Raw genomic sequence first — 24,280 nt, forward strand, 5'->3', positions numbered from 1 at the left:
AAATTGTTTATTTCTTTAAAACTTTCATCGTCCCGTAACCCTGAAAATAACTTTCCGCTAAGGGTCCAATCGGTTCGTCAAGAAAGAAAGTCCGATAGTCGTAGTAGATCTGTGTTCATGTATCTCCTTCTATTGTTGTAGCGTCCTCAATTTCTCATTATCACTCGTTTTCCTTTTCCGAACTCTCTCTGTCTCCTTCCAGACCGTTTCGCGAAGCTTTCGCGGAAAACCGCAAATCCGACCCTATTTCGTGCGGACCCACTCTCCCATTCTCTCTTCTCACAGGTCAGGGTCCCCAAGAGCACAATGGCTTCACGCATCTGCCGACGTGCGTGGAAGGGCCAAGAATCCCATTTCGAAGTCCGTGTGGTGACAATACTTCCGACATCTCCTCGTTGCCGAAATCTCGGTTATTGGCAGACAGCAGGTGATGCGTGTACGGTGAGCAGATGGGGCAGATGGCGAGTACTTTCGTGGAACGCGCTCAACGTGTCCTCTCCTCACCGTCATTATCCAATCATCTACTCCTTCGCGACATCAACTCAGCTCGTCCAATACAAATCCCTTTCTCTCTTCTTGTAAGTGTTTCCTCAAACTTAGCTCGATTTCATCTAAAAGTAAAAACGCAAAAGAAGTTTATTCCAAGCCTCACAAAGAAGTCTTCTATCGCATTCATTACCAAAAGCTCGTATGCTAATATTTGCGCGGAATAATTTTTAATGTGGATAGAGAGCCAGAATGGTAAAATTTTAAATGAACGACATTGTGATAACTTTTCAAGACTAATGTAGATACATTTTTCTTGCGTTTTTATTCCTTTCATTTAGTTCTAGCTGAGGGAAACATTTAGGTTTTGACGAGCAGCTGAACTTCGCCGTGACATTTTTGTGGCCAGCGATCTATTTTTGTGAATATAAAAGTCGCCATAGGTCTAAAATCCCCCCGTTTCCGTTCACTATAACCTCTCTTCTTTCCCATTTCCTAAATCCGTCCGTATCGAAATACCGTAATTTTCCATCTGGTGGAATTACGTTATAAAAATCATCGTGATCTCTTTCGAATAAAGATGAAGATAGTCTTAATTTCACCCAAACCTCGGTCGTTTATTTCACCGTCGTCTCTCCCCGCGCCAAATCACCTGTCTCCCACACCTGCCCGGAGTCGCAGTAAGTCCTGCTCCTCCCCGTGGTCTGATCGCTCAAGCCCACGCATTCGCATCGTCTCCGACCATATCCCTCACGGAACCATTAATTAAGACAAGTGCGTGCGTGAATTGTGGGGAGGCTTTACCGTCAGTACGGTGGGAAAAGGGCTGCCGAGAATATCGGAGTGGTGGTGGGACGATAGTTCGGTGAAAAGGAGGGGGGAGGCGGTCTCAGTTGGAGACAGTGGGTGGTCACCAAGTGTGAGGGTAGTTGTGTTGTTAGTCAGTCCTCCCTTCCGCGGCTCTCCATGCGTGGGATGGGAGTCGGGGTGGTGGTCGAGTAAGTAGGTGCGAGTTATACGTCCTCGGAGACTGCGCCGAACCAGAGGTCCTTAAACTTGAAGGTTAATTAATCAAGGCCCGCTTTTCAATCTTCACTTTTTTTTTCCTCCGTCGCCGCAAGGGGCTATCCGGCAGGGATCGCATGCAGCTACGGGCGCGAGACCGAGCAGTCGATCGTAACGACGAGACGAGGCCCGGAAAGTAATTACCTTAATATTTTTTGCCACGGGAGCATATGGAAGAGGGTGATAATGTGTTTAAATTAATTAATTAACCTCTGTAGGGTCATGCTGGGCAATCTGTTTATCTCCAAGTGTATTGTTATGCATGCCAAAGCCGACGAGAACTATTTTTTCGTGCATCTGGGATAGGAATACCAAAAGATTACGAATAATAAAAATAACAATATTGCAAATAATTGTGAGATGAAATGACCAATAGTACTTATTTATTTGTTCTTTGTGAACGTTTGGATTCCGTAACTTCCCCCACCCATATTGATTGAAATGTGAACCTGAGATGCCATGCTACGAAGTACTTCATTTATTCGATCTAAGTGGGCGTTTGAATGTAATAACATCCGTCGTCTAAATTGGGTGGCAACTTTCCCTCAAGCCTCCTTCCCCGTATTTTTCTCTGTAAATCTCAAAGACTTTTTTCCAAAGTTTATAATTCCCATGTGTTCAGTTCTACCTTCTGCTACAACCCTTCCCTCTCACTTAACTTCGTCGATCTGCTTTAGCGACGCGTGTTGGTTAATGGATGGACGCATGACTAATGCGTCAAGTAGGAAAGATCAGATAATAAACGCCTGCCAATAACAGCAGTGTCACCCGGCAGTAAATCGTAATCATCGACAGATATACGCGGACGGTAGCTGTGTGTTGAACGCGTATGCCGGCGGCGTATGTTGCATTATCTCTCTCAGATCTCTCGGGGGCGAAAAAAATTATAACAACAGGGTTCTCCGCCCCGGAATCATCATATCCGAGTCCATTGATATTCATTTCGGGGGACTCGTCGCTCCTGCTTCTCCCCTTCCCGTCCTCCTCGAATCGAGCGACTAAAACGACCAAAGTGTACACACTTCCCCTTTAATCTTGCTCGAGTGACCCGCGACCGCCGAGCCACGCCCCCACTCCGTCGGCCAGCCACCCCCTGCACCCACGATTGCATCGCATGAACCCCTCGCCGATCCCTCTCCCCGGGTGATGAAGGTCTCCCTCTCAGTCCCCAGTAAGTGGCATAATAGATTTAGGCCGATGCACACCCTTTCTCCCCCACAGTCCCACCTTACCATCCCTTTCGGGCAGAGTCTGCTCCGCGTGTTGTTCCGTCCCTTCCCTTTTAGTGAGCGTCTGGAGAACCCAAACGTTCATGTTTTTTGTCGTTCCACGATCTTCCGGATTTCACGGTCCCAGGAAATCATTTTTAAGGTAACGCCAGCCTGTTTAGTAGGATAGATGACGCGCTCGCCTGTTGGCCGAAATGTGGCGGGTTAGATTCTCGCCTACAGAACGGGTGCTGTGACGAGTCCGCTATCATGTCCCATAGGAAACCTAGTTACAAGGCTCAAGAATCAGCAGCGGCGTTCAGAGAAAAAAAGAGAAAAATCCTGTTTTTTTTTAGGCTATTCATATGGGATTTGAGGCGAAACAATGCTGTCTCTACGACTCACATCCTTGAGATTCTTCGCCAATGATATCTATCTCGAGATCCCGAATACAGTCGTGTTAACGGAAAAACTCATCGTATTTCGCCCCGTAAAGTTCAGTTTATCACAAATAGAGATTCTCCTTTCGTGATAATGCCGGCTGCGTATATTTGGTAGTGATATTACGGATGGATTCATGTCCCGATAGTTTTTTCGAATTCAAAATATGTCTATTATAAGTATAATTATATTAATAACATTCTCCGATTTTTGGAAACCATTAAGGTCAAACAATTCGGAATAAATTGTTTTATTTTTCGCTCGTGTAGGAAAGTAATATGTTGTTGGTTCATTCGCTTCGGCAAATTGTATTGCTTCTGGTCGTATTCCGTTGTTCGTTTTCTCAAAGAGTATAAAATCCCCTGGATTAACTCCCACAGCATCTGGACAGCATCTAGATGTAAGACCCGATGTTTTATTCCCGAGTGTTTACGAAAATATACGAAGAGAGGGTGACCGAGCTCTTTATACTTTCGGACCCTGAGTCCTCGGAAACAGCTGATAGTTTTCCCGCGCAGTGTGAGGGACAGATGCTCCCTCAGAACCGTTTTCTGACGGCCACCCGTTCGCAGAAGCACCCTACCTCCCTCTTGCCAGCTCTCTCATATCCCACGAAACGACAGCTCCCCCATGGATCCCATCGGTCAATTCCAATTTTCTCCCTTATCGACCACGCCCCTTTTCGAGCTCAGTACGTCAGTCCGCGCCCTCATCATTGTGTCCGCAAATACTTTCTTGGCGGCGACCTTTCATCTACCACCCTCATTTGTCCACAGATTCTACCAAATGTGCCTTCAGGGGTGACTCATTGTCCCAAGATGAATTCATTCCAACCCCCTACGAGCCTACACTTCCTTTGCCAACCGGCGATCTGCTCCTATTTGTTTCAGGACAATAACGTTATTTCTCTCTTTCTTTACTATCCCTCCTCCCCATATCATTACATCGGACGCTCTTCTTCTGCGTAAAATCAACTCCATTGGCATAAACTTTCGCCATGCTTTCGCTTAATCAAAGTTCCACTGCAATCTTTAGCACTGAATTTCCCCGGAGTCTCAGAAAATCATTCCATCGGTGTCGGTCACTGTTTTATTACCTCGGTGGTGAAATTCGAAAGGAAATAACCACCTCAATTCCCGCTAGGAGACAATTGTCGCCACTCTCCGCATTCAATGCCTTTACCGCTTCAAGTAGATATTAATGATTGGTGTGGATATTTCGTTGGCTTTCGCAGATAGAACTAATTTACCGAATGCAAGTTTTCCCTTTTGGATTGGCTTTACAGTAATGTTTTCCATCCATCATCACCATACGTTTTATAATTTCAGTAGTCATTGAAGGCACAGTTATCATTCTGATTTTTCTCTAAAGCTTTTATGCCTTTTCTTATGGTTAGACTATTTATTTGAGGCATAATATGTGATCCTTTTATGTTCAATTATAATAATTGGATTCGCGATATAAAAGATATTTCTTTGACATTTCATTTTCCAAAAAGTATTAGTCTTTTGTGTATATCTTACTTTTTGTCATTATTCAGTGAAATGGGTAGTGCTTTTAGGTTAATGTTCATGGATTTTATGCCAGTTTTCTTTTCCTCTTCCGACGTCTTCCTGTCAACCGCACTCAAGTTTGCCGTCTTCTCTTGTTTTGCGTCCCTCGGTGAGATATTGCGAGATTCATTTCCTTTCCTCGCCGCCGATGGCCTGTCTTCCTTTTATCCTACTCGGCGTCAACGTAAGTCCACCATCACCGTCTTCCCTGTTCTCCTCCCATCCTCCCGCGAAAATTCATAAAACAATTCCTCTTGTACTCCACCCTGATAAAAGCCTAATCGCGCCTCAATCAAATTCACTTTTCTCCTCCCCCCCCAAAACTCGCCGCTTTTCATCCCTGAAGATCACCACACGACTGCACTCCACCCCATCGCTGTCCCCCGTTCGCGATCAGGAAGAGGGGGAGAGAGAGAGAGGAGGCACATCCACTCCTCCTCTTCCATTAAGAGGGGCTAATACCCCGCCCTCGCCCTGCGCGTATCATTTCATCTAGACGGCCACGCATTCGGCCGGAAAGACGTCATTTCCTGCGCCAATTATCAGGGGAATGCTCTCTCTCTTTTTCTCAAGACCGACATCCATTTCATTATTACAACCCTCACCCATCCCCTTCCATCGCCTCCCCACCGGATTTCCATCACTGATTGTCCCTCGACTCTTCTTTCCTCCAAGTAGTCCCGTCGCTTGTAAACATGCTTTTTTCCATACCTAAATTTTACATGTACATACTCTTGCTGCCTCATGTTCTTCTCCATTCAGTGCTCATGAGAAAGAAGCCGTCGAAAAAGCAATACACGTAACTATGCGCAAGACCGCTGGAGAGTGACATCAGAATCTTCATTTATTCATAATGTTTATTTATTTAATCAGTTTTTTTTTAATCTTTTACTTCTATTGTATTCGTCAATGGGTATCTATGTTTTATTTCCGTAACCTATGCCTATTCTATAGACTGTTTTTGAAGTGCGAAACAAGTTCTGTACACACTATTTTCATGGAAAAATGTTTGGGGCTATCTATTCATATGTACGTTCATGCATATGTTCTCGAATATGCACTGTATATGCATTGTATATGCATCGTATATGCTTGCATTTTTTTTGCTACAAAAATGGGAGCGAGCGTTCGTGGAATCGTTTTTACTTAGAGGGCCAAGGGAAAAGAAAGTGACAACGTCTCGTGTAAATCTTCGTGGCCGAGCGATTCTTAACTCAACGGGGTATCGGACGAGAGCTAATCGCAGTCGTTAGTTTTTTCATTGTCTCCCCGAAGAGGTGGGCCCGTGCTCGCTTTGCGGAGAAATGGGACGCGGGAGATGAGGGACGGTGCAAATGGCGCTCGCCGCAAAAAGGAAGACGGGGAAGGAGGGCTGCGGACAAAGCGGTGCGGCGTGTTGGTGTGAGGAGATGCGGGAGGGAGGGAGGGAGGGAGTGGGGAGGGGGAAAGAGAAGACGGCCGAGCGAAGGAAGCTGATTGCAAAGTTCATTTCGTCGAGAGGAACCACCATAATTCCGAAAGAAAGTCCTTTCCCCCTTTTCTCATCCAAGAGAATTCTTCCACTCCTCCCTCTCCCTGCATCGCTGGACTGGGCAACTTCAAAGAGTTTCAAATTGAAACGTTTATTATATTTCTCGAAATTTCTTCTTTTTTCTCCTCTCTCCTTCCCCGGAAAGTAGCTCATGCGTGATGGCATCGAGGGAAGCGATTATGGTGGGTAAAAATGAGGGTTTATTCCGCGGGAAGCTTTTTCTTCCTTTCATTCTTGAGATGCGTGGCGTTTAGAATCTGGGGAAACAATTATAGTAGCGTTTTACACCTCGTTTGTGTGTTAACCATTTGTCCTACGTGACTAACAACATTATTTTTTTTCCATTTATAGGCAATAACGAGGAGTGTTTTTCTTCAATTAAAATTTAATATCTTGATAGTTTCCTCATTCTGAGTCGTCATCATTTTGATCGAAAGATTGAATATAATTTTTGAACTGCGCTTGAAAATAGCTAATCTTTAAATGTTCGCGGCAAATTCTTTTCAAATAAATTCCCCGATAATAATATAGGTCCGATTGCTTTATCCATAAGTTTAAATGTGTATTCAATTATATTTCATTTGTAAGATAAGTGTTACGACATGCATAATTGAAAGAATACCTAATTAAGTTGTTTTTATAGGGAAAATGAAATTTGACATCGGTAGCTTAATGTAAATTAATCCAATTATGTGTATTTATCATTACTCTACGTCTTTTCAATTCATTTTATTTTAAACAAATAATGGGCATTAACCCTGTTATCTTGGCCATGAACCAATATATTATGCAGGGAACATTTAGCTCAAGGATTAGGTAGAAAGTTACTTCAAAACTATTTGAAAAAATCAGTATTTCAAATATGATGCATTATATATTATGCTTTACTACAAGACGTTCTTATATTGTGGTGGAAGATGTACAACAGTGTGCTACTAGAAGATGACATCGTGTGTCGAGACTAAGGTGGGGTAAATAAAAAACATATAAAGCAGAATTTACAGAGTTTTCATTCCATCTCCTCAACACTGCACTATCGTTTAATATCTTTCTAACGAGAACATACAGGTGAAAATTTAAATTTAAGGCGAGTTGGTCGGAGGAAAAGAATAATCATTTTGGATGGAAATAAAGATAGAACGTGTGGAAAGTACAAGTACTTGAGGATACTGAATGAGTTATTGTAGCATTGGGGTAAAGTGAATTTAAGAACTTTTTGTGTTATTTTAGCTAGGGCTTAGGGTTACTGTGATGTGTCGAGCCAGAGTCCAACAAGAACATACCCTAAGCCGGTTGTGGTATCTTTAATCTTGCTAATTAGTTGAGGTATGATAGCCGCTATAGATATATTAAGACTAATAATAATTAATAATGATATAGCTGTTCGAATAAACTTATTGTTTTTTCCACGATTCTCTTGGTCTTAATTTTTAACTTTTATAATTGACCTCCAAAATAATTATTTTCCCCCCTGTCAGTCTCACTTATTAAACCTTCGAATTATGACTTTTTAACTCAATTTCAGCTACACATTGCAAATATCAATCAAAATTTCTCTCCAGAGCTGCAGCTGAATCTCCATAGGACTACCGTACTTTACTGATATTTACTTTACTTTATAACCCGAAGTTTTGAGTGTTCGAGCCCAGCTTAAGGTAAAATTGTTCCATGTTATTAGCGGATAATTATATACGTTAGACCCTGATCGTCCCAATTTCGCCTTTGGCGAAGATGACATAATTATTGAGGACAAGGGAAAAGTTGGCCTTCAGGATTTCATCTTGGAAAACGGAACCTTATGAAGTTCATATCCGGGCTATTTATTACTCTTCAAAACTCTCAACCCTTTTTCAAACTATTCCATTGCTATTGTACTCATCATCACCAGTCGCAGCCGAACCTCTATATGTTTCATTCTCATCACACGCAATGTCGTCGATCTTCTCAAGAGCCTTGATGCCAGAGGCTATAATTTTAACCCGAAATCCCATCGGAGCGATCTCGAGTGAGAGAGGAGATGGGGGAGAAGCGGGTGGGGATCGGAAGAGGGGAAACATACATATGGCCAACAATTCACGTCGGCCCACGTGTCGTGGGCGTCAGAGGAGGCTCTCAGGGCGAAAGGGATGGGGTGGGGTGGGGAGGAGTTCCTCTACCCCACCCCATTCTCTCCCCCACAATGCTCCTTCCCTTTTACGACCATCGCGTGTTTGCCCCCCTCCGCCCTGCATATGAATGGCCCGGAGGGCGGATTGATTTTAATTCCCGGAGCATTAGGGGAGTGCATCAGCTGCCCCGGTCACGCCCGTCGGCCGAGTCACGGGCGCCCTTACGAGTGGATAGCCGACGCAAGAGAGCACAAACATGCCACAAACCCCCTCTCCTCCCATTCCGTACCCGCGCGGCAGATGACTTCATCTCCACACCTTCCCACGTAGCGTATCCATATCCCACTCGATATCTCTCTCCCTATTTACTCCGTCCCGTCCTCCGTTCCCTCAGCCGCCTCGATACGTATCACGAAAAATAAATCCTCCTTTGTTAAATCAACCTCCACGTGTTTGCCTGCCTCCTCGCGGTCGATTCGTTCTTTGTGAGTGACCCGTTCAACGCGAACGATTCTTAACTCATGCTCCCGGTGTAATAGCTGTGCGCGCAGTCATTTTGAAGGGCATCTTCCAACACTTATTTCATTCCTGTATTTTTATAACTTCATCGTGGGAAAGATTGTTCTTTTGACGTTTAAATAGGTTCCCATGCCAACACAAATAGCTATGAACCCCAAGGGTGGCTTGAAAGGCGAAACGCAACGAATTCACTGGGCACACTCCGACAAGTAGTTTATTGCATGGAGTCGCGAATTCTGAATTGTTTTTGGTACTACAAATTATTTTCTCTCCTTTTCACTAGTTTCCAAACAATACTCAGGGGCATCCAGAAAAATAACTGTTTAAAAAATGATTCTGTTCCTCACGATTCGAAATCAATTACATGTTAATTCCATCTTACACGTACCTACGAAAATTTGAAAATTATTTATAATCACTCTGTTTCGTGTAAGAAGAATTTTTTTTATAGTAGCGGTAACTATGGCACTCCAATTTTATTTTCATATGTCGCGTAGAGGTGGATCCAATTGAGGCAATCGAACCTTTGGATATCCTCGGAGTGAAGCATAAAGCAAATAGTGTGAGTGTATGATAATTCTTCTGTGCACGAAGTTATAATGATTTAATAGCGATTCCTGCAGTAAATTAGGTCACAACTAGATAATTAAGGACTGGGGAAAATTTTGACAAAAAATAATGGTCAATATCAAATTTTCCCCTATCTATTTGAGAATATACTCGTGTAATTGTTAACCGTCCCTACTTAAGGAAATGTTTGGTGCATCGTAATGCGTGCTTCATAATGTGGAGCGATCGCCAAGAGGCGTGGTCCTTTTCATTTTAAGGATGATCGCAAAAGTTATGTTTGGCTATATTTGTTTATATTTAAACGCGAGCGTGTGGAGGAAACAATTGGTCATCGGTTTGTGGCTAGAACGATTTAACTCATCAGTAACTGAGATGTGGAAAGCATTTTTCACTCTTCAGTTTCCTCACTACAAGGTCCAGGCAGCATTTTTGCTTCTCCCGAGCAATTAGAATTCTGGACTCTTTGCTCCGAGCCCTTTGTATGACTCATTCGAACGACACGCAAAAGAGACCTCTCATTATTTCGCTTTGGCCGACCGGTTCCCGCAAAAAAGAACCGCCTCGCCCCTCGGCGGCTCCCTTCCTAAGCCTGCGAGTTTGGCCACTCGAGACCACAACAACAGCATGCCACTCCCATTGCCCTGCGCACTCTCGCGCCCCCCCCCCCCTTCCGTCCCACCTCCCCCGGCACTCCGCAATAATCCATCGAGAGGAGACGAGACTTGAGCGCCGACACGTGGCAGCCTCGGGGATGCCCTGATCCCATAATACCACATCTATACCCCACCCTACCCACTCTAAGACTCTCGTACTATTTTTCATCCTCTTTCTCTCTCTTCTCTTATCTTTCATCCCATATTCCCACTCTCATATCATGAATGCCCCGGGGTGAAACTCCTTCCACGCTCCCACCCTCGCCTCATAGTCCTGTTGTGTGTCGTGGCCGTCTCGGGAACGTTTTTTTTCCTTTCCACCATTTGGTTTCGGTTGCATCGCTCTATCCCTCTTCTCCAGCCACTTCTACGGTATTAACCTCTCACACCCAAAATGGTGTCGGCACGTGCGTGGATATATATGCATATATATGTATATATATATATATATATATATATATATATATATATATATATATGTATATATATGTATTATATTGATACCCTGCGGTGGAACTCCGTACCGGACCCATCATCCATCCACTCATGTTACTTCTACTTTCTATGTACGCATTATTCGTGCTTCCAAGGTTGATACATTCAATTGTTACGCACGCTAGGATGACGGTGACCGAAGTGAGAATTCAATTAACCACAATCTACCCTTCACTTGCCTTCCTGTCCCCATTCGTCGCTGCAATACAAATTGATGTCCTTCATTCTGCAGTCCCTCAGCGTTGATCCCATCTTCATAAAAATTGGGATCTGTGAAATAATGGTAATGTGTGTGGACTTCATCAACCCTTTCGGGAGAATACCATCATCGTCTCATGGAGTGCGTTAGGATGAATGCATTCAATGGCATTAATTAGCTCTGAAGGCATCTCCTACCCGCATTCGTATCGGCTGAATTCCTAGAATTAAGCAGATTACATTGCCTAGAATGATACATCCCAATACGAAGCTACTAAGTTTTTAATTGATGTTTTGAAATTATAGGGACCTAGATCTTCACAGTTATCTGGAGGTTCATCGCCATGTCAGGAAAAACTGACCTCGTAAGACTCGTCATAATAAAATAATTTGGTTCTGGGCTTACGTAGGACAATGGAACACAATGGTAATGCCCCACCCACCCACTCAAAATAAGAATGAAGTGTTGCAAAATATACAGTACACATTTTCATGCGTTAGACAGGGAGATATGCGACGGGATTTAAACATACCAATGAAGGGGATGTAATGTTTACGTTTTTATGAGTCAGAAAACAGCTGAGGTTAAAGAAGATTTTTAAGGCGACGAAACTGATTAAGGCCATCTTAATGTGAAGACATTCATTACTTTATAAATCGAACAATTATTAAGAATCATTAGAAAACCCGGAGAGATTATGAAAAGTGATTGTCTAAAAAAAGCAATTGACCGTGAGAAAAGTGAACTGAGAGAAATGCGTAGAAAGACAGCTGAATATAATGATATACTTAAATACCTAAATGGAACAAAGGATGAAGGTTATCTAAGAAAAGAAATCTTTTGGCATGAATACACTGCAGAAGAACTGAGTGGAAGAAAACTGCCTCAAACCAGTCTTTGGATTGATGGACAGCCTGTTGAAATAATATAGATAATTGAAAATACTTCCTGCAGGTGACTTCCTGCTGGTACTTCAATGCAGGTGTTTGGCAATCCCCCAACCCCGACCTGAGGATGATTCGTTATGTATTCTCGGTAAAAATATGCGGGTTCCATTATTACGAGCATTAAGTAAATGCCTTCCTTCTTTAGGTCCTTGGGGTGAATTAAAAATTCATGCTCTCATAATTGTTCACTACGAGGTGAGAGCAGAAAAAAATGAGGCGTGGTGGGGGCGCCATGGGCAGGTCTCCTCCCAGTCCGTACACACGCCAATCCCACTCCTTGCAGTCCCGCCCCGCCCTAGTTCCAATTCCCTTCATAGGTGGCAGTAGTGTTTGAGGCCAAGGTTTGCTCACACACAAACACACCACCCATCCGATGTGGATGGAACATTTTCATGGTCGAGATTTTCGGTTGGAAAAAAACATCTGTGCGGAAAACTATTAATGAGATCGTAGATTTTTCAGTGTATCCAATTTTGCTTAACTTTTCTGTTTTGTCTTCAACCATCCATTATGGGGGAAAATTCAACTGCTTATTTAAATTCTTCAGGTTATTTTACGTAATTCATGTAAACATTGGCAAGGTCTCTTTTAAGCTCTTGTTGAGTCACCGCGAAGACAGACGACAGTTCATACTTTTCCAAAGATATGCTTTCATGTGTTTATGCTCTGCTTTATGCTCAGTCTATGCTTTCATTTGTTCCGAGTCTCCAAATTTTATTTTTTTTATTTGCGTACACACCAAGTCTCTTCAAATCCGTTGTCTGCGTAATTGGCAAATGAAAGTTCAGTACTCTCAATTTTGAAAGAGACTTTCTGATATGTTGTCCAATATTGAGTGCCCACTGTGATATTTTTTAGGAGAAGAGGGCGGACTTTGAAGTTAAGAAGACGATTCAGCCGGAATATTTTCCTTCGGCGATGAAATCCACAAATATTTAGGTTTCGCAACTGGTTTCGATGGAGTTGGACAAAATGAGTGACTAGCGGCACCCTCTCTTCCCTCATAATACATAGAATTTAAAGAAAAAACTCTTATTACTCTTCTAAGATTTACACGAGAAACGGCGACATCACAACTCACCCCGGGTGAAGCAATGACTTAACGACAGCTGTATTTATAGCCTTCCCAAATTCAGACTCCGATACTCTTTCATTTCCGATCAATTCCTGTCATTTCTTTCTGAAACTTTCCCCTATAATTTCCCCTCTCTTCTACCATTTATTCAGTCTCTCCCTTTCCGTCACACCCATCATTTTCGGATTCCCTCTCTCTCTATCTCTATCAATCGTCATAATCTGCTTACACGGATAGTTTGGATCATAGGGTTCCACCATCGGATCTCGGCAGGGATCAATACATGATATTAATTTCCCTAATTTATACCCACCAGATTTCTGTTCCTTCAACCGGACAATGGGCTCGTCTTTTGCTATGCGAGAAGCAAAAAAAATAAGCAAAATAGATCCATTTATTTTTTTGGTCGAGTTGAGTTTGAGCGACCTTGCAGAAAGTTTTTAACCAGTCCGCTCATGATTACGCCACAGTCCTACGGAATCCACTCCTGCTTCCTTTTTTAGCATTTTTACTGCCTCCGATCCGTCGACACGAGCGCCAGTGGCCATCGCCCTCTCGCAGCGTTGGGGGCGGCTAACCCTCCCCCTCTACTACGCCCAACCCCCCACCACTATGTCCCCCCCACCTCATCACACCCTACCCCACGATAGACCGGCTCCCGAGGTATTCGCGTCCCACCCCGACCCCCGCTGTGGACAGAGAGAATCAACGCTGCAGAGTGATAGAGAGGGTGAGGAGGGAGCAAAGGAGGAGATGGGACGGGACTAAGCACGTAGGACGTAGGAGACGAATGTTACCTGTTTAAAGATTTTCCCCAAACAAATTACTCTCGTTTTTTTTCCGCCTTCGTCTCCATCGGGAAGACCGGTTCAGGCGAAGTTTTCATCCCAAGAGGCTTTAATCATTACAGAAAGAAGAGTATAGTATCGGTTTTCTTGTCATCCAATCCCCCTACCGACTGGTTTTTTGCGGTCCGATTGTTGTTTCTGGGCCTATTTCTTTTTGAGTTCTTCCCAACCTCTCTCTCCTCCCTGGCCCCCTTCCCCCTTGCAAACGTTCCTTTCTTTTGGCTGCTGCGATACGATGGAGCTCGAGGAGCATCAAAGGCTACCGAATTCGTGAGCCCCTTTTCTCAAAGACGGTTACATTCCGGTCAACTGCCCAGTAATTTTATCTACAAGCCCCGGTTTTCCGTGGCAGCTTCGGAGACACGGTTGCATATCGTAGATTTCAATCACGCCGCAGTCAAGTTAATTCGATTACGGGGCTGTTGGTTAGGTAAGCAGCGGCTGAAACTTGACTCTTAATGTCTACTGCAATGGATCACTTTAATGGGTCGCGGGCGGGCTCGTCGAAAATCATGTTCGGGGCGGTTGGGGGAAAATGATGACACACCTAATTGAAGATTAATATACTGTTAGTTTGGACGATCTTCCCATCGCAATTTGACTTGCGCGGCTCTCAAAGTCCGAAAAAAACTCATCCGAAAACTGTGTAGCGCTTGATTAATTATTTCCTTTGTCCGCTTCGTGATTCGTAGTCGAGATCAATAATTTAACTGTCTCCATTGATTAGATTTTATGAATACGTTGCGTGAGACGTGGTCGAATGATTGAGCGTCGTTTTATTAGCAGAATAAAATCAAGGAATAGGTATCACAAAAGCAAGGCGCTGGCTGTCGTGGTTGAATCCAGGGAGGAAAGGCGATTCTCGAAGCGTTTCGTGTTCTTAGGTCAGGGTTTAAAACTTTCCAAGTTCGCAACATTTTCTAGCAAAAAGCTCTAAAAGCGCCATTCTCTTTATGAGACAAATAGCGTTCACGCTTCCTGTTCTTGGAAAATGTGGAAGGCGCTGCGGGTTGACGAGACGTGCACGAACGCCAGGGAAATAATAATAGAGCGCTCTTAAAAGGCTGCCATTTGGCGAGTGCTAAACCTACCTATGAACCTATATACGCCGCTTGATATCCCAGTGGTGAGAGCAATCCCATTCAACGGCGGCCGCTTGGACTTGAGCATCGAGTCCTAGAAAGATTGTGATTGGGGGAGATGGTATAAGGCGAGGAATGAGGTCGAGAGCTATCATTTCTCGTCGAGTTTTGAGAGATTGCCACTCAACTCTCGGTGGGGGGGAAGATCGAGGTCCACAAATTCCTCTGGAAGCTGGAACCCGTATTATTCGTATTCCATCCCTCCGCCCCCCCCCCCACCACCTCCACCATTCCACTATTCCGCCACTCCTCCTCCACTCTCCCTAGAAAGCGATGAAACCGAGTCGTCGGCAAAAACGATGCGGAGAACCCCTCGAATCCTATCGATTCCCAACTCAGCGAAGGAATTTTTCACAGATATTAATGAAATGTTTCGCGTCTCCTGAGAGAGGGAAGTGAATCGAGAGGAAATAAATCTTGAATAATGAAATGGGAAAACGCGAAAACTCAGATTTGGAATCTTCGTCTTGTTTCCCAACCTCAGTCTGTGTTCACTCGCTCCATCCATCCACCGCCCGCCCAACCCACAGGTCTTCCCCCTTCAAAAGACGGGACTCCCTTTGTCGTCCTATAAACCCCATTGCGGCCAGTCTCGGCCAAAAAATTGTGCATGCGTGCATTTTCCTGGCATTAATCGTTTCCTTTGACTTTCGCAGGTTGTCTGGCGTCGGAGGGTGTGATACCAGCAAGAAGTGTTACTGAACTACCCGAGGGTCTGCTCATGGCTGGAATACAGCTTCCAGGTGAGTCTGTTTACTTTAGGTCGTGGATATCTGTCTCTGATTGATTCCCTTGAGAATTCTCGGGAAAATATCCTGAGCTCCTGTTGAAGTTTTAATTATGTTGCCTCATAATAGTGCAAACTTTTATACTCCATACATTTGAGAGAGGCACACTTATCTGTAAACTGCAATGTTTTCACTTCAAAGGTTTCGGAAAATGTATATTTCTGGCATAAGAGAGCCTTCAGGCGCAAACATTTCATAGAATATAAATATGGATATAAAAATCTATACTGAGAAAATGACCAAAATTTCATATTCCTTATCCATACCCTATCCTTTTTGGTGAATATTGAAAAAGCCAATTACTTGCAAGTAGAAAGCATTTGTCTTCCTCACCTAAGTGCGTTTTTACCAAGTGTACAGACATAAAAGCGGACTCATATGTAAACTAAAATTTTAATTGATTTAATTAGTTACTTAATAAAACTCATACTTGTGTCCAATGAGTACGGATACATCAACTTCCATTCAGGATCAAATCTTAATCATTAAAAGTTTGACTTCTTTGATAATATTACCTGCCGGTAGGCATGGCCAGTAAATGCTATGGATCGTGATAACCGTTACTTGCATAATGTTTTTCGGTACATATCTAATTTGAAAATACCCGGAATTTTTTTGCGTCATGACGCGTTTTAGTCAGGAAATTCACGTGAAAATTCACATTTAGTATTCTTTCAAGTAAATTTTGGAACTCAGGAGCGTTGTGGGTTCGCAAGCGAAGGTGGGAAAATCATGCATGCCGGAACGTCATGCACAATTCTCGCAAAGTACGTACATACTCTTTTTGATCCCCGGTGGAAAGAAAACCTCCTCCATGACCACAACTACCGCACGCTATAATCAACGTCCGGCGCAGAACTTGCCATCTGCCTAATTCCCAATAATAAGTTACGCGTAATTATGGGCGGAAAGGGACATTTTACCGTTTCTCTCGCTCGTTGAAGTCCCCCGGTCGATTCCGCACGTTCTCCTCCGGGGGGAGAAGCGGATGCCCCCCCCCCCCGGTGTGGAGAGGAGGGAAGCGGGGGGGCGGGCTTGGTCGACGGTGCTCCGCTCCCCCACCCCCCCATGGGTTCTCTCTCCGTTAGCGGACGGTGGACCAGCCGCCGTCACCTCATCCCCTACTCAGGCGCCGACCCCCACCTTCCCAGAACAATGCCCTCCTCTCTTCCCTCCGCCTAGCGCATCGGAGGCGGAGAAGGCGCCCGGAAGAGGAGGAAGGATGAAGGGAATATGGACAGCCCCCCTCCTCACCACCTCCTATCTACGGTCCGCGTGTGGGGTGGGAAGACGTCGATACAAATCCCCGCTCCCCCCTTCGCCTACTCCCTACCCCTCCTCCCCTTTCATCACGCAGCCATGACCTTCGCGAACATTGCTCCCCGTCCACCGTGGTTGGGGGAGAGGGGGTAGAGGAAAAGAGTAGAAAAGGGGGCCGGGATTCCTCCCTCCGCGACGTTCGGGTGGCGCCCACTCCGTGCCTCCTCCCCCGCACTTTCCCTTTCCCATCTCTCCGCCTTCCCCCCCGTGACCGTTCGTCTCCGCGTTTCCTCCCCCCACTGTTCCCCCTTCCGGTCTCCAAATCCATCCGATGAACTCAGGATGTCAGTTTTTTCCTCCAACAGCCCAACAACCAAAACAGAGAGGACAAGTTTGCGGGATCCTTGATACTTTTTCGTGGGCCCCATGAAGTGTTCCAACCGGGCGCCCAATTTCAGTGTGATGACGTTTTTTTTATTTGGAAGCCTGATGCGAAGCTCTAATCTCTCAGCTGTTTGGTCATCCTAATGATAAAATATGTCGTCTCGTGGTATAGAGCGACCAAGAGTTCTATCCTGCCACCTCCCGTCGGAGGAAGTGTTTATGTTACTTAAAATATGTTGCCGGCGGAATACTAAACTGATAATCCAAAATATTCACGTAAACATTGTAAGAGGTTAATTCTATGCATTCATTCCCGTCTCCTCTTCTGCCATTCTCGACTCACGTTATCGCCGAAGAGCATTTTTTTATGGTGTATAGTGAAAATGATTGTAATGCGTCATTTGAAAAGATGGATAAGTCTAGTGCTCCATCGTTGTATGTTTTTATGCTGATTACCATTCCAAGGGTGAAAGTATTCCACTGCCATCTGGTGCCAGATACTTATAAAAAAGAATATTTTCAGGCGAATCCACACGTTAAAGAATGCTATGGAAATTGTTTTATACGTAACCTCAGAGAGGCTGCAATGCCGATTTCTCCTCAGGTTTGGCATGACCTTTTAACCTTACACAGTACGTGGCTCCAAGAAAGGACATAGTTTTCTTAATAAAGATAGCATTTTAATCTCATATTATTACCACACGTAATGCGGCGTATAGTCAGACTTACTTTGTTTTTCTGCGGCGGATGTCGATGACCTTAGGAAAATAGCCATCAGACTATTCTCATTCCTATTCCCTTCTTTATCTCCAGATCCAGGTAACTTCTTGGAAATAATACATTAACGATGCCATCAACGACGTTTCCCAGAATCCGTCCAATCGTCTTTTCTTTCCCAAAACATTATGTCTGGAACGATGCGAACGGGCTCAACGGTTCTTGATACCTTGTTTATTTCTTCTTGGCGCCTGAGCTATTTATCCGTGAAAAAGCATGTGATTTTCATTTTTTTAGTCGAGAATTATTGTAATTGAACCAAGAATGGTACTCATGTTTGTTAGAAATATCCTGTTTATTTCATTCTTCCAAGATCTATAGGCCACGCCTCCAGGCTAAAGCTCTAAAGTGACCGCCAACTCGCAATCCTCCTTTCAAAATATCTCCTTTAACCGGAATTGCCTTCCAAAGGAGTGTGCGTTGTCTTCTTTTCTTACCCTTTCGTTCTACTTCTGATTCTCTGTCTTCAATACGAATATGGGTCCTCCGGTTCCTTTTATAAATTTATTCTTTTCCCGACACATCTCATCTCCTCATAATGCCACAAGAACGTATTTAGTTAAAATAAAAAAGCATGGCTGCTTGTTTAAGTAAAAAAAAGCTTGTCAGTTCTGGCAAAGACCCGCAGATGATGACATTAAAATATTACTTCTCTCTAAATGGCAGCTGACCTTATTCCCCGATTAACTTTTGGTAGCATTAATCAAATATTCATTTGTGTATTCGGCTTTCGAAATTAAATTTCGATATTGACGAATGGTATCATGGCATCGCGTCAATGATTCAGGTGGTCATTGACACAGTAAATCGGTAAAATAAATGATCCGATTACTTAATCAACTTAATTTAAAAAATGTATGTGCATTAAATGCATTGAAATAATATTTGTAGCCAATATATTAAATAATAACCTTATCAATCCTCTACATGTGATGTCCCACCGCGGAATTATATACTCCAGATTTCATCGATTCCAGTGATAGTAGTGTGGGATTTATTCGGTTGCATTGATATCGAGGTCATTTTTCACTGCATGCAGTCACTAAATAACTATTTCTGGTCACGAGAACAAAAACTAATTGAAATTATTCCCGAATCCCAAGTGATAGTGCTCTACTCTCGGAGTATATTATTCTACCAATGCTCTATAAATACCCATTTTTAAAGACGGCTGCCAGTTTTTAAAGAAAAAGCAAGAGCGCATACATGCGTTATACTTTTAACAAAAGTCCGCTTGTGTCTATTCTCAACGATACGAATCTATCGCAATATTGTATGTGACAATTTTTTTGGGTTTGAATGCATTCTTGTAAGCCGGTAGGTGCTATTGCGGAGTCATGTGAACCTACTCCCCTGATCGAGAGACGCTTTCAACTCGGAGAAAAAAATTTTGATTGTATTAGCTCCCCAGGGAAGCGCATAGCAGTCCGCTCTCCCGCATTCCTCCCGCCTCTCATCCTTCTCTCTCCCGTTCTACCCTTTCTCGGAAGATGCCTTACGTTCTTACTCCCCCTCGCCTCTTCTCCTTATTTCCGGGCCATCCACCTCATTTTCTTTCACCTTAAGTCCTCACCTTCTCTCTGCTTCTTCATCCATTCTCTTTCCCTCGGGCACACGAGATGGCCCTGGCGGAAATGCCTCTCCGCCTCCCCCCCCCCCATTCCCATCATTCCTGTCGTGTACAATACAGGGATTCTTTGCCCAGATGCCGAGCAGGTCACAGGCTTATATTTTGTTGCGAAAAACCTTTCGTCTGCAAATTCTCGAAAAGAAGGTTGCGCAGGCAGTGTGTTCGTCGGAATCGTCCCATTAACAAATGAAAGGCTGTGTGCGGAGGGAGAATTGAGTGCTTTTAAGGTCGTTGCATCATTGACGACGTCGGTCGTCTTTCAAAGGGTGGCGTGATACTATCCCCTTAGGAAAGAACCTTTGCGTAAACAAGCCGACGATTATTCCATTGAAAATATTTGGGAAAGCTAGTAGACGAGTAGTCTGTAAAGTTCATTTAACTCAGAAACGGCCTCCCGTTGATATGATATTTTACTATCAGTGCTTAATTACGGTGATCTCTTGTAACGCATTTTTAGTCAAATGTGCCACCATTAATTGGTAACATTGCAGTATGTGAACATTTTTTACCACATGATTAAAAAATAACGAGCAATTTTCACCCAACATTTCTTGAGGACTTTGTATTTGCATGTATATTTTTAGCTTGGCTGTTTCTTTTTTAAATTTAAAATTATTATGCCAGATTTCTTCATTTAAGGATGGTCTTCAAGGTTGATTCAAGATTCACTACTAAGCTATCACACTTCATGGCGCAATATTATTTTTAAGGGATTGGCATGGAATAATCCTGACGTTTAGGGTGATTAACGGTGTTAATGAGTGGAGATTACTATATTAAGGTTAAAGTCTTTTAAATTAGAAGAGAAAAAGAATCATACCTAGAGTCCTGTGCAGTTCTTCTTGTCTTTGGTTTTTCATATCACTTTATCCAATATACGATTGTTTTCCTCAGAGGGCATGGGTTACATTTTCAGAGGAATGCGTGACCCTAGTGTTTTCATTATTTCAATGGGGTTTACGATTCTTTCGCATTGGTGAATTCCTTTAGAAAAGATACATGTTCTCGCCCTTATTTTCCACAATCTTCTTGAAACTTTCTTCCGTTTTCCTGGTAAAAACAAGGGCCGTTCGTTTCCTCGTTTTTATCTCCTGCGCTCATCTAACTTTTTTCCCTACACTCAAACTCGCGTCTCCAGAATGTTGCTTCCGAATTACCTTTTGTCGCCGTGTCTCATCCCTCAAAAGCTCCCCTTATCATTTCCTTGGGAAAATAAATGAGTTTTTACGACGCTTCCGTGTTCATTAACATCGCGGACCACGGGGTCGGTCCCTACCATCGAGATCTTTATCCTCCCCGGGGAACGCAGGAAGTCACCCGCTTTACAGGCTCTATCTCTTCTGAGGCCTTAAAAATTAAAAAAAGTGGGTGCAGGCATGCATGCATATACGGTAAACGTGCCCGAGGACCCCATGCCGGGTCTTCTTTTCCCGATTTAAGGACACAGTTTTTTTTTATTCCAAGTGGGTCAAATACTACTCGTCGTGGAAGGTGAAGACCTTAGGATGCTCATCCATTTCCTCTTATTGATTTTTTCGATCTCGTGCGCAAGCGTTGGGGTTGGTGTTTGGGGAGCGTGGACGGGCAACGGAAGGATGACGGGTTTCGAACGCGCGGGCCGGTGGGACGCTAACGAGCCGACCATTGCGAGAAAGTGGACGATTCCGCGAGTTATTCGGCCTGTCTCCCTGGTGCCCACCGCTCGTCGATTTGGAGGATGATTTACTTTCGTGGTGCACTCGGCCAATCGGTCGCCATTTGACTTTTTCCCCGTGGGAAGGAAATTCAGTTCCCTCCCCGTGCGGTGAAAAAGAAGACTGACTCATTAGTTTCCACCGGCGAAGTGTGAGAAAAATTTATTGTCGGAGCCAGGAAAGTGATGATTTCTTAACGACTTTGAGCTCAATCCCGCGCGGTTTTCTTACGGATCGAACGAGCGAGCACGCTCCCGTGTCTTCGCGGGAGAGAAGCGTTTTTTTTTGCGCCGACTCTTGTTTCTTCGATCGCGGAGTTGCACAGATTGCCTTTTTCCAACTCACGGTGGGGGACTGCCGAAAGAAAAGGTCGTCCCCCCCTCAGAATCCTGCTTCAGATAAATCGCGGCGAAGTGTTTCGTTCCATATAGGCCTCCCGAAATAAAGAAAAAGGTTTTCGAGGACGGATGAACGCAAAAGGCTTGTCAAGAGTCCGCTGAGCGAAACCAGAATTATCTCCGATCAATTTTTCGTTACGAGTCTTGCGTTCACATCCTTCGACGGATTTCTTTGGTAAAAAATAATAAACGCGTCCCGGGCCTCAGCGCACTTAATTCTTTTCGCCTTTTTGTAGAGTTTTTGGGGAACTGGCGTTTTGAAAATACGACTCTGCTAAGCAGTTCTCAGGATGAGTCCCTACTTTCCGTTCGAAATGAAGTTGAGATCCACGAGTCAATGCAAATGCATAGATATTGAGAGGAAGTTTCGTCGCAGTTGTAGAAATAACGTCTTGATGGGACGGTAAAGTACATCTATAGCATTATTGAAATCTATCATCAAATTGGGTCATTTACTCAATGTTGTACTCACTTTCATGGAGACAGTTTACCTTATAACCGGTATTTACAAAACTTTTTTTCTTTTTTCATTCCAAAAAAACCTTGAACGCTAATAGCAGAAGGTAGCTTTTTTAAGTGATCACATTTTTTTGTTGGTCGACACTCTTCCCGGTCGTTAGCCCCCCTGGGATACCGATAATACCGCGCCAGTGATTAGATTTCTTAGAGAAGACCTTCCAGACTTAACACAGCAGCCATGCCCAAGGTGGGACTAGGAAACCTTGTGAAGTTCCGTTGGGCAGTTTTCGGTACCAGTGCATCAGCATATTTAAGCACTGCGGTATCCCCTCTAGGCTATTGCTACTTTCAGTAATAAACTGAATCCTGATGCTTAGCAGGCATCCGTGTTAATTCATCAATTTGCAATGTTTAACGATTTCGACTGGAGAACAAAGTAGTAAGGGGACTCATCAGGGGAGTGATTACGCTTTCTTGGTAGTTTCCTCTCCTGGGTTCTGGAGAATCACCAATCCTGCTGTGTGTTTCTTTGATATATGGCTGGTGATTTTAATTACAGCCCACCGAAATTTGGCACCATTACCACCGATTCTTTCGCCGATACCGCTTGGGAGATTCTCGGTACGGTGGAGGCTCCTCAGTCTGTCTTCAGCGAGAAAACGCAATCGACGGGAGGCATAGGTGGGCGAGGGTGGACGGGTGGGGGGAGTTATTCTCGGCTCTTTTTTGCGAGGGTGTTTATGAACACTCACTAATTTTCTCGCACCCGTGTTTGCGGTGGGCCATCGACGGAATAGTGGATGGATCCTGGAAGAAGGTACTGGCGAAGGAGCGACTGATTGCCGTGATTCACCGTTCTCACGCTCTCTCCCTTCCCCCCCCCCTCACCGCCTCCCCCGCTCACTCGCACCTGTGCGTGTGCGCCTTAAGTATCGAGTGATCGTAAAAAAAAGCGCACGCGGTGGGGAAGGGCTAGTCGATGCGCCATAAAAAAAATACCCGAGTGGGGTCAAGGTACGAATTGAGAAAGGCGCCTCCGGAGTCATTCAAGCAGTCGGTTCGAGCACTTTGGATTTCTTTCTTTCTCCCTCTCCGTCTCTCTCTTTCTCTTGCTCTTTCTCCTTCTTAATTCCTCCTTTTTGTGCCCGCTCGTAATTTTCCACCAGCCAGCGTAGAATGGCTAGCCGGGGTGAGCCATGCGTTCCAGCTGATTCACCGGGGTCGCACTCTCAAATCCGGCTCCGTTCTTTGGAAGCGGCGGGTCGGTGGTCCTCAATCTGCAAGTTTGGACGTGAAATGTGGTTTGGGTGATCGGACATCTTATCTTGAATCCGTGAGGATTTTCCACTAGTCTGCATTCCATCCTACTTCTGTTATCAAATTCTGTTTTAGGATTAGAAAATAGTTGCACACAAGGCATAATCGCCGAGGTTGAATTTTCAATGTTCCATTTTAAAACTCTTCATAAAAATCTTGTGAAATGCACCAATAGACATCAATGCCTAGTATTGTTTTCAAGTGGCTCTCCATCCTACTTTCCTTTCTATTAACCTCTTCACGCCTTCGGGTGCATTCGCTTTCGTGACTTCTAATATTTGTTTTCTGTATCCCACCTTTTTCAGTAATTATTCAGGTATGTACCCGCTTATTTTTGCTTCCACAATTTTCGTCACAGCACATGGCGTCTCAATATAAATCTGTTGTATATATGCCTTTATCTTTTCGGTGTCGTGGAATGGCATCCCTTCTTCGCTCCCTCTTTTGTATCTTCTACCTTGGTTATTATACATATCCGCTAAATTTTCTCCATTTTCAGTATTATTACGAAATTTGTATTTGATGTATTAAAACAAGTCCCATGTTATGTGATTATTCTCCTCTAGGGCAAGATGTATTATCGATCAGATGAAGATTTTTTAACACAAGAACAGTCATCACAAAAATCAGCACGTGAAAGGGTATTAGTTAGGCATAGGGGTAGTAGCCCTTCTATTGAAAAAGTTATGTTATGAACGCTTGTATTTTTATTATATTTTCGTGTGAACGGATT

At 44.0% G+C, this 24,280-nt stretch overlaps 1 protein-coding gene across 1 annotated transcript in view; it reads left to right on the forward strand.

Moving 5' to 3' along the window:
• Positions 1 to 24,280, forward strand: part of Pura (Puratrophin-1-like) — a 1,144,475-nt gene that overhangs the window by 888,396 nt on the left and 231,799 nt on the right. The window contains exon 5 of the mRNA XM_071587878.1: positions 15,497 to 15,583. Within this exon, the coding sequence (XP_071443979.1) occupies positions 15,497 to 15,583 (87 nt within the window). The remainder of the gene's footprint in view (positions 1 to 15,496; positions 15,584 to 24,280) is intronic.

The sequence above is a fragment of the Hetaerina americana genome, unplaced genomic scaffold, assembly GCF_022747635.1.
Source record: "Hetaerina americana unplaced genomic scaffold, ioHetAmer1.1.p SCAF_3, whole genome shotgun sequence".
Taxonomy (NCBI): domain Eukaryota; kingdom Metazoa; phylum Arthropoda; class Insecta; order Odonata; family Calopterygidae; genus Hetaerina; species Hetaerina americana.